The 11937-nt window shown below is 37.3% G+C and overlaps 1 protein-coding gene across 2 annotated transcripts in view; it reads left to right on the plus strand.

The window, feature by feature from the left end:
• The window catches only part of vwa2 (von Willebrand factor A domain containing 2), a 34674-nt gene that overhangs the window by 4196 nt on the left and 18541 nt on the right, over positions 1–11937 (plus strand). For both annotated transcript variants that reach the window (XM_079845472.1, XM_079845473.1), the window contains exons 2-5: positions 2353–2423; positions 7130–7204; positions 7991–8124; positions 11378–11487. In XM_079845472.1, the coding sequence (XP_079701598.1) occupies positions 2360–2423; positions 7130–7204; positions 7991–8124; positions 11378–11487 (383 nt within the window). In that variant the 5' untranslated portion in view covers positions 2353–2359. The remainder of the gene's footprint in view (positions 1–2352; positions 2424–7129; positions 7205–7990; positions 8125–11377; positions 11488–11937) is intronic.

An 11937-nucleotide genomic window follows, 5' to 3' on the forward strand; every position in this document is an offset into this window, starting at 1 on the left:
AGAATTTTGAATACCGTTGTGTAGTTTAATATTTTTGTGGAAATCATTATACATTTTTTAGGGTTCTTTGATGGACAGAAAGTTCAAAATATAAATTTTGTAATTGTATAAATGCCATTACTGTCACTTTTTGATCAATTTAATGCTTCTTTAAAGCTGCAGTCCGTAACTTCTTGCGCTCTAGCGGATAATAAACAGAACTGCATGCTAGGGATGGGCGTATCGATACTGATGTGAGCATCGAAATGTATCGATACTGAAATAGAAATATTGATACTAAGGTTTTTTTTTTTACCAGTAATTTTGTTTATTTAAAAAAGATTATTTAATGCATACAATGCGAATAACCTATGTTACCGAATAGTTGTGTAGTATAGGACTATTTTCCTGCTTATCTGAACGCACGCAAATGCTGCAAGACAGAACCAGCCAATCACAGAGAGAGCGTTCGCTCCCTGTATTCAAACAGAGCTGCGTTTCCCAAACTATCTTAAGAAACCATTGATGCTTTGGGAAACGCAGCCCAGAACAATACTGATCAGAAGACAAAAAACATATGTTTGAGTTATTTCACAATAAACAAATAGAAATTGTATCCTACATAGTGCAATTACACTCTTTAAATGTAATGTTAAAAGTTGATATTGATCATGTTCTATTCTGTAACTAATGTTAATATAAATCATGTCAGAATGTCAGGTTGCATTTTATGGGTGCAATGTCCCGTCTCTTATGAAAATGAACCATGGTTTATTTTTTACTATAGTGACCATAGTTCAACTAGTATTTGTAAATTTTCGTGGTTACCACTACAAGTAAACATATTTTAACCATGTGTAAACAAAAATATGATCTAATAAGTTGCTAATAAGGCATATTGAATGTTAAAATACCTTTCAAATATAATGTTAAGTGGGTATATTTATCCATTTTATACTCTTAGTAATTTTAAGAATTTAATAAATTTAATAATTAAAAAGTTTAGTTTAGAAGTATCGTATTGATATCGGTGATAATGGCCTTGAAAGTATCGGTATCGGTATTGAAAACCAAATAAGTGGTATCGCCCATCCCTACTGCATGCGTCTTGCGGAAGAACATTGCAGCCGGAGCTACTTCTCTCTGTTTATGTCTATGGCGAGTCACGCATGGACTGTGCTCCTCCGCAGCGGTTCCTACCAGACCGGTCTGAAATAGTCCCACTATAAACACTTATTATAAGTGTACCATCATGATTCAGGGTAAGACAAAAACACGGTTTGGAAAATTGATTCATGTTGTACATTCTCATATCATTTTTGTAAATCTTGGATACAAAAACATTGATGGACAGCAGCTTTAATGAATATTAGTATTAATTTATTTCTTAAAAAAAAAAAAAAATCATCCTGTGGTTAATGCATAATTCATTTGGAAATGAGTAGCTAATTCTAGTAGTCTGAACATGAGCCAGTTCTTTTACAGTGTTGGTTTTGGATGGTTGTTGGCTTGACTTTGATTGCAGAGCAGAACAGGTAGGCGTTGAGACTGAATCCAGTGACTCGTGGCGGTGAATAATTCTCCTGTCTGGTGCAGCCAGCTGGCATTTGTCAACATGTTTAATTTAATAATAAAGTTGGGCTCTTAAAAATGTGAACTTTGACCGTAAGCTCTGGGAATGTGGCACAGGAGTATTTTGTGGCTGCAGGGGGACTTAATCTGAGATGAACAGTATCATGCTGTTTTCTCCACACATCACTGGGCTCTCCCTCCACTTTTCTCAAAACACAGACGGGTAAATGATTAGTCTGATGTGACGACAGTTTGACTGGCTTAGATTTGAGCTTGCCTGTGATCAGGGGGACTACTAGGAACATTGTTTGGGGCCCAGTAATGCTTCGTCATTGGGCTCAGGGGAGAGCTAGCCCACCCATAAATAGTTTGTCATGGGTCTCTTGAATTGTAGTGCAGCCCTTGACTGCTGTCAGTCATTTTATGATGCATAAGGGTACAGACTCTCTTTGCAGGCTTCATGCTACCTGAGTCCCCCAGCCATTATTTGGTTGGGTTTGATCTCAAAATAGCCCTCAGTCAACCTGGCAATACCATCCCATTTTCCTAGCTTGTCCAACCAGTGCCCCTGACGGTCAATAAAAATTGCTGCCCCACTAACTTCAAGCTCACCAACTCATGAGTGAAATTCCAAGAAATCATTCTCTCCCAAATTTGTTTTCCCAGATAGTCCCTCTCACAGCTGCCTTTTCTTTGTTAGAATTCTCAAAGCCTTTTTCTGTACAGTTACTCAGTAGTTGGCCTGTTCAAAGACTTCCTGTTAGGCTCACTTTTAATTGAATCTTTTTGTTCACATTTCAGGACACAGATGCAATGCAAAATGTTCTCTAGAAGTCGGCTGAATCTTCTTCTCATGTTCCTGTCTGGCCAAGGTAAGAGGAAATTATTTATTTATTTATCACCTTAATTATTTATTTTTATTTTTTATTGTATTTATATTTGCAGCGATTTGAATATTTTTTGTTGACTTGAATTTAGATGCAAATCTTAATATTTCATTGTGCAACTCAACTTTAGAAATATGTTATTCTTAGTAACTTGAGATGTTTATCTTAAAAGAATAATTAATTATAGCCCTCAACTAGGAACTTCAGCCAGATGTTTATTCCTCGACAAGTGCGTTAACTTTTACAGCATTTACCCGGCCAGCAATAGGTTTTTATCAGACTAAGAGATCCAAAGCTGTTCAAAATATTTACTTTACATTATTGCTTTACTTTATTGTCTGTGCTACCGAGGCCTCCATTAAATTCCTCCATTTGTTGGAGTGTGGAATTCTGAATTGAGATATCTACCCGTGTGTTCCTCACATATTTTCCCATTACGTTCCTGGACATATGCCATAAATCTGAGGAGGGATTTAGTCCTTCAGACCGTTCAAATCAGGCGATAAAATGTCTCTCGGTTCCACAGTCTGTCAGAGGGGATCACCGCAGGGTTTGAGGGGAGATTCACCGTGACTTAGTTCAAGTTGACTTTTTCAGAGCCATACATCACTGATGTTGGTCGTTTATCATATGAAAATAACTAGCTTTCCAGTATTACCAGCCCTTTCTTCTTTAGATGTAAAACTGCCTACTCTTACATATTCAAACGAAATCATAAAGCTTCATGGTTCACCACACAAGCTTGATAAGCTTTACATTTACAGTTTGAATTATCACAGATTAAATAATTTATTGAACCTGTCACAGTGTAATGTAGGCTTTGTAAAGAGGCTGTAAGTGTAGTTATAAAATACAAAACTGAACTTGGTGTTAAACTGTATGGCTATTATTTGAATGTATTTGTTTACAAAGGTAACAAAGGTTCAAATTTAGTTCTTTTGGAATTCTTGTGAGAATTGCAGTGATTCAGAATGACCCAGATCTGTATTCATCTCCACCATAAGTGGAATTAAACCATTAAAGGGATAGTTCACCCAAAAAATTAAAATTACCCCATGATTTACTTACCCTAAAGTCATCCTAAGTGTATATGACATTCTTCTTTCAGACGAATACAATCGGAGTTATATTAAAATGTCCTGGCTCTTCCAAGCTTTATAATGGCATTGACTGTTGCTCTGTTTTTGAAGTCCATAAAAGTGCATCTATCCATCATAAAACTGCTCCACACTGCAATGTTGTCAGACGTAGCATAAGCATTTTGAACTGCGAGAGGTGCGAGGGCTACACTTTTTCGGTGAGTTGAATTTGGAAGGCGATTCGCCGGAAGCTAGATAATTTACTTTATAAAGTTTTAAATATGGAGATTTTTCTTACACAAATGCGTCGATTCACTTCAGAAGGCCTTTATTAACCCCCCGGAGACGTGTGGAGGAGTTATATGATGGATAGATGCACTTTTATGGACTTCAAAAACAGAGCAACAGTCACTCTCATTATAAAGCTTGGAAGAGCCAGGACATTTTTAATATAACTCCGATTTTATTCGTCTGAAAGAAGAATGTCATATACACCTAGGATGACTTTAGAGTGAATAAATCATGGCTAATTTTCATTTTTGGGTGAACTAACCCTTTAACATTTTGTGGCTTCATAATTTTTCCCCTGAAGCCCCCAGCCCCTCATCTCCCTGGGGGGTCCTGCAGGTTTCTTAGGCCGAGGTCTGTTACCATGGCGAGGTGCTGAGAGCAGCCCTCTGCATGATGGCAGGAGTGTTTGGAGACAAATGCACATTATTAAAGTGTGTGATTTTCAAGCGCACTCCACTCCGCAGGAGCGCTACCCAGGATCTTCACTGCCCTGGGCTGTTCTCATGGCCCCTGCCTCTCAATCAGCGATTGTATGCATGAGAGAGCACGTCGCTCTGAACCCTGCTCACTCGAGTGGGAAACATGGGACAGGACAGCCTGACCGTTCTCTTCACGTCCAGTGGGCGTTGCTGGAATGCCGATCGTTCTGAATTATTCCCCTCAGAAGGATGTTTAGCGAGTTCCATACGGAGCTGTGTCTTGGGGGCAGGGGTCAGATCAGCTATCTAGGAGCCGTGCTCAAATGACTCATTTGTGTAACCTGCTGTTGACTTTGACAGTGCCTGAGGTAGTACCTGGGTCAGTATCACCAAATACATGTCCAGGTCACATTTCAACTGAAAATGTTTTTATGACCATTAAGATTTTTTGTATTATATTGTAGTTGCATTATTTTCAGGACAATAGAGTGGTGCAAGTATGATGTCAGAAGACTAATTCGCCACTGGTTCCTTCAAGATTTTCAATTTATGAGTAAAATGAGGTCTGTGGTAAACATAACTAACTTTGTCATTTTGTTCTACAAAGTGAATTACACACACCCATGCCAAAAACGCAAATTTTGAAGCAGTTGTGTTTATTTTTTAAAATGTGTGTTTTTAATAAGTAACTAGTGTGTTCAGTTTAAGAAGCAAAACAAGTTATGTTTACCAAAGACCTTATTTTACTCATGAATTGAAAAACCCCATTATAAAACCCCATAAGAAAATCTTGTAGGAACTCGCGGAGAATTAAGGCCCGTTCACACCAAGAACGATAACAATAAAGATATACAGTGCATCCGGAAAGTATTCACAGCGCTTCACTTTTTCCACATTTTGTTATGTTACAGCCTTATTCCAAAATTGATTAAATTAATTATTTTCCCATAATGACAACGTGAAAGAAGTTTGTTTGAAATCTTTGCAAATTTATAAAAAATAAAAACCAAAAAATATTCACAGCCTTTGCCATGGCACTTAAAATTGAGCTCATGTGCATCCTGTTTCCACTGATCGTCCTTGAGATGTTTCTACAACTTCATTGGAGTCAACCTGTGGTAAATTCAGTTGATTTGACATGATTTTGAAAGGCACACACCTGTCTATATAAGGTCCCGCAGGTAACAGTGCATGTTAGAGCACAAACCAAGCCATGAAGTCCAAGGAATTTTCTGTAGACCTCAGAGACAGGATTGTATCGAGGCACAAACATGTCTGCAGCATTGAAGGTCCCAATGAGCACAGTGGCCTCCGTCATGCATAAATGGAAGAAGTTTGGAACTACCAGGACTCTTCCTAGAGCTGTTGGCTCTGCCAAACTGAACGATCGGGGGAGAAGGGCCTTAGTCAGGGAGGTGACCAAGAACCCGATGGCCACTCTGACAGAGCTTCAGCGTTTCTCTGGGGAGAGAGGAGAACATTCCAGAAGAGCAACCATCTCACTCAAAGGCACATGACAGCCCTAACAATAGGCACCTAAAGGACTCTCAGACCATGAGACACAAAATTCTCTGGTCTGATGAAACAAAGATTGAACTCTTTGGCCTCTTCTGGCACTTCTTTTGGCAAGCGTTGTGTCTAGAGGAAACCAGGCACCGCTCATCACCTGGCCAATACCATCGTGGTGGCAGCATCATGCTGTGGGGATGTTTTTCAGCAGCAGGAACTGAGAGACTAGCCAGGATCGAGAGAAAGATGAATGCAGCAATGTACAGAGACTTGATGAAAACCTGCTCCAGAGCGCTCTGGACCTCAGACTGGGGTGAAGGTTGATCTTCCAACAGGATAACGATCCTAAGCACACAGCTAAGATAACAAAGGATTGGCTACGGGACAACTGAATGTCCTTGAGTGGCCCTGCCAGAGCCCAGACTTCAACCCAATTGAACATCTCTGGAGAGATCTGAAAATGGCTGTGCACCGACGCTCCCCATCCAACCTGATGAAGCTTGAGAGGTCCTGCAAAGAATAATGGGAGAAACTGCCCAAAAATAGTTGTGCCAAGCTTGTAGCATCATACTCAAAAAGATTTGAGGCTGTAATTGGTGCCAAAGGTGCTTCAACAAAGTATTGAGCAAAGGCTGTGAATACTTAAGTACATGAGTTTTTTTTTTTTTTTTTTTTTATACATTTGCAAAGACTGCAAACGAACTTCTTTCACGTTGTCATTTTGGGGTATTGTTTGAGGAAAATAATGAATTTAATAAATTTTGGAATAAATCTGTAACATAACAAAATGTGGGAAAAGTAAAGCGCTGTGAATACTTTCCGGATGCACTGTAGTTCTAAAAATCGTTTTAAATATTAAAGAGTATCAGAGTTCACACCATAACTATAATGATAACTGCACAGATAAACAATGTCGTTGGAATCACTTTCAGAACGATTTTATCCAGCTGATGAACAATACAAATTCCTGGCATATACATTACTTCCATCCATCCATCCAAAGTGTGATTCTCGTAACACTTTTTTAACTATTTCTGTAAGCTTTAAAAAAAATTAAGCATAAATAAACAAATTAGACATTTAAGTAATATACTTTATTTTTTGACAATAAGATTTTTTGTTGCATTACATTTACAAGATTTGGGGTGGTGCTTAATTGTTTTAAAATAGCTGTAAAAATCATAAAAATTGTTTTTTTTACTATATCTTCTTTGTTTTGATTTTTGGGTAAAAAATGACTCGTTCTTGACAGGTTTAATTAGTTTACAAGCTTTCATTTTAAAATTCTATTTAAAAAAATAATTTCTATATTTAAAGTAGAATTTTTTTTTTTTTTATAAATTCAGTTTAATATTTTCTGTCTTGCTTATTTACAGTATCTCTTTCTTTATAGTTTGGTCCATTCTCTCTGTGCATGAGATGCAAACAGATCTTGAAACCATTATGAAAATCAACACTGCTGGAGAAAGTGAGTGTTCACTTTTTTTCTTTCTCACTCTGTAAATGTGTGAGTTGTCACCTGATTTTCTAAGCAGCACTATATAGCGCAGAGGAACAACACCGTATTCAAAGAAAATAACTCATGTCTGTATAAAGAACCACTGATCTAATGCCAACGTGTGTCCATATAAATGTGTAAGGGAGTCAAAAACCTGTGTTTACTTGTTAAGAGAGGGTTTAGTTTCATATTAAATGTTTGAAAGAATGACTCCACATAGACATAGAAAGCCTGTGAGAGTTTGTGTATTTACCTAGCTGTAGTTTGAGGCTTAAATTTGCCCTCAAAAGTTAGCTAAATCCTGTCTATAGAAATTATAAGTAACATAAAAACAATACAAGTCTATGCTATGTATACATTTGTATAGCTAGGGAAATGTGTTTGTGTGCTGTGGCAGACAGCGGCATGCCGTCTCTGTCTAATCACCTTCTTTATGACACGCGGCGGGTTCTAACATGACAGCTACATGGATTATAATTTAGCCGGTTGACTAGCACAAACTTGCAGTAATGTGTTTGTGAGTATTTATCTCTGCTAGAACATGCCACAGGTGACCTTTGAGCTCCTTAAATGTGTCAAATATAGGCCAGTGTTTATGTGAACGTGTTGCTGTTTTGCATTACAGCTTTTTTTGTTAAATGTGTCATTTGGTTAATCAGTCTTGTCTTTTGCGCACAAATTCATTAGTGACCATTGAGTAGCTAAAGATGGAATCCGGATGGTAAGCGTTGTGTTTTTTTTTCTGTGTGTGGTCAGTGATGCAGTGCTCTGCAGCGATGGATGTTCTCTTTGTGATGGATAGCTCCTACAGCGTTGGGAAAGGAGGATTCGAACGATCCCGGCACTTCATGTTGAAGCTGTGTGAGGCTCTCGATGTCAGCCCAGACAAGGTCAGATTACATAAAACCAGTGTCAGATTAAAAGAAAAAGAACACCCAATTTTTATTTTTTTTAATTTACTATGTCGTTTCAATCCATTATGCTATAATTTTACAATGCAGCTCTTGACATAATGAAAGTTATTTGTGATCAGGGGTATTCAAGGAAAAAAACAACACTAAAGTGCACATTTTTAAGTGCACATTTCAAAACATAATGTGTTGACATTGTTGATGACAAAATGTCTTTTATGATCGCATATGCAGTGTGCATATGCATATACATTCCATCTGTGTGTGCTAATGCTAAAATGATAATGTATGCTGATGACACTGGTGTATATTCATGGTCAAACTGTTAAAGATGTTGCCCGACAGTTAACTGAGGAAATGAAAAAGATTTCCAGTTGGCTGAAAAACTCTCACTTAACGTTGAATGTTGATAAAACGGTTTCTATGTTCTTTACAAATCAACGTAAGTTTTCGTCATGCAACATTGAATCAAAAATTATAATTATTATCAAGCGTTGACCAAATTAAATATTTAGGAGTTACTCTTGACCCAAAATTAAATTTTAAAAAACATATTAAAAAGATAACTAATACATTGAAAATTAACATTGCACAGTTTAGATATATTAGGAACTCTTTGACCATAGATGCATCTAATTTATATCTAAATGCTTTTATATTCTCGCACTTTCGTTACTGCATGACGAGTTGGTCACAGGCCTGTAAAACAACATTGAGGCCTCTGGAATCATTGTACAAAAGCTCTCTTAAGGTTCTTGATAAGAAATCTCGGTTATTTCATCATTGTCATATTCTCAAAAAACGTAGCTTATTAAGTTTTGAAAATATAATCATATATTCACATCTCTGTCTTTTGTTTTAGATAATAAATGGTACTGCAGCTCCTCCCTTAAAAAAGTTTTACTCACTGAGCAAAATCAATTTCGAACCACTCGGTCGGCTGTTCGGGGCGAGTGTAGGATTCCACTATGTAAAACAGCACTTGGTAGCTCAGCTTTTTCAAGCGTAGCTGTCAGACAGTGGAATAAGTTGCCAACAGAGTTAATCATATGTGAATTTTTACATTTTTTCACATCGGGTCAAAAAATGGCTTCTTTCACAACAAACATGTTTACATAATGTTTAGTAGTTGATGTGTAGGTGAGAGTGTATTTGTAAATGTATGTTGTAGAATGAATGTAGGGTTTGATTATTTTAATGTTGTCCTGGGATTAAAGGTTTTACTAACTTGATTTGTTTACATCAGCCTGTCCAGGGACTGCAGGTGTAAATTAGCACAAGTGCTACAACCTGGTAAAATGCATCTCTCCTTTTTAAGGTTTAATGTATATTTTACACTGTCCCTGTTTAAATAAATAAATAAATGAAATATGCAGTAACTAATTGTAACCAGGCAAGATTATCAGTGAATAATGATTAATTATAGTGAACGGTAGGTCTATTTTTTTTTCACATAAAGATATAATTTGACTTCAGAAGAAGACGTAAAGGAATATTGCATGCAAATCATATAAACGGTGCTTATGTTGTTTATCGTACGTTTTGGAATATTACAGCTGTTGTCACTACAGAAAAATAGCAGCATACAGGATTGGAACGACATATGGAAGCTTGTTTCCACAATGGAATAAAAAAAATGTGATAAACTTATATCTCACAATTTAGATTTTTTTTCCCTCGCAGTTTTGAGGGGGAAAATTTCATAATTGTGGCATATAAACTCTCAATTGTAAGAAAAAAGTCAAAATTGTTCAGTTCATATTTCTCAGAATTGCGAGATATAAAGGATAAGCTCACTTCAAAATGACAAGTTCCTGATATTTTATTTATCCTGATAATTTCGAAAATTAATTACGTTTTTTTTTTTAGGAAAACATTCCAGGTGTTTACTTCACATAATCTTCGCAAACTTCTGCCTGCGTATAGTGTGACTTTTTCGACGTGATTGCGCAATCACTAGCACGTCGCAGAGCAGCGCAAGATGAGCAATTTAGGTAAAAAAATATTTTTTTTAATTTAAATTACCGATCGTTTTGCTAGATAAGACCATATTCCTCGTCTGGGATCGTGCAGAGCCTCTGAAGGCTTTGGAAGCGCTTTGAAACTGCATTGATTTGAACCTTCAACATTTTGGTTGCAATTGAAAACAATTATGTGCAGAAAAATCCTGGAATGTTTTCCTCAAAAAAAAATTAATTTCTTTTCGACTGAAGAAAGAAAGACATGAACATCTTGGATGAGATGAGGGTGAATAAAATATCAGGAAATGTTAATTTTGAAGTGAACTAATCCTTTTGTTGATCTGAAATTAAGCTTTGTCCCGGTTATGATTGAATCACAGGACCGGATACCAGTCATTTGCCAAGAGATCTCTTATTTATTATTTTATATGTGGGACATAGTAGAGACATTGAAAAGTTATTGTCTCATACCAGCTGTATGTTTCTCCATTCCTCCGTTCCTCTACCCTCTCCCTTCTCCATCCTGTCCCTCTTCCTCTAACTCATTGTCGTCTTCGTCTTTGTCTCGTCTCTGCCATCTTCTGTCTCCCATCTCTCGTCTCCTGTCTCTCGTCTGGAGCAGTACACTCAATTTGGATGTTATATACTACTAACAGAGGAACTCACTAGGAGGAGATTTCCTTAGAAGGTAGAGAAACATGCGTCCTATGCTTAAAATAGAGCGTATACTTCATGCTTACATGTGTTGCACAATCCACTTCCCATATAAAGAATCATTTGACGATACATCATGGAACAAATGCATGCTACCGTATGTATACATGTATGCACATTCCTGTAACAAATATAGCTCATCCATGTCTCTCCTTGGGACACATGTACAGACACAGCCTGACTTTACATTGTACATTATACAAATAATTATTAACAAAATGAATACTAAAAAATAACATTAAACAATAAAATTTCAATCTTCACCTTTAAACTCGCAATTGTGGTCGATGGTCAGCTGACTTATTTATCAAAAGCTCGAGTTTTTAATCTTACAATTATGAGATATAACCTCGCAATTGTGAGTTATAAAGTCAGAGTTGTGATATTCGCAACAACAACAAACTTCCATAACATTAGGGTGATAACAGAATTTTATTATTGGGTGATTTGTTTTATTTTTTATTCTTACATGCCTGTTTCTCAAATTCTGTTGAATAATTTGGTTGGTTTCCTCTTCATGTTTATGGTGTTTAAACTGCATTCTCTGTTTTGGGCAGGTGAAAGTTGGCGTGGTTCAGTTTGGTTCCACGCCCAAACTGGAAATCAGTCTAGACTCCTACGAGCGCAAGGAGGAGCTGAAGAAAAAGATAAAGAAAATCCACTATAGGTACAGAGATTAGTGTTATTGTGTGTCTATCAGGGCTCAGCACTTCCTGTGGAGGATGAGAAATATTTTGTCGACACAGACTTGTGTTTACATTACGCTCTCAACATGTGTGTGCATGTGTGTCCGAGTGTGCTGTGCCATGATGGATGACTTGATGAGGTTGAATCAATGTTTTTTTGTGGTGAAGGGTGTGCTATAGGGTTCTATAATGACTAGTAGCTGAATTACACTGAGCACACAGCTGGCCTAAACCTCATCACACAGTCAGGACATACCACATCTCCCTCGACAAGCTGTGAAATTACCGTTTCAGATTCCCACTCCATGAACATATCACCGTCTGTCTAGCTGAACAACTGTGAGCAAAGATGATGGGGAGAAGCCCAGCTGTGCACATGCCTGTGTCTCCACTGACACTTAGTCAATATCCCTGAAGGATGGAGGAGATCA

The sequence above is a fragment of the Gobio gobio genome (genome assembly GCF_949357685.1).
Source record: "Gobio gobio genome assembly, chromosome: 20".
Classification (NCBI taxonomy): Eukaryota; Metazoa; Chordata; class Actinopteri; order Cypriniformes; family Gobionidae; genus Gobio; species Gobio gobio.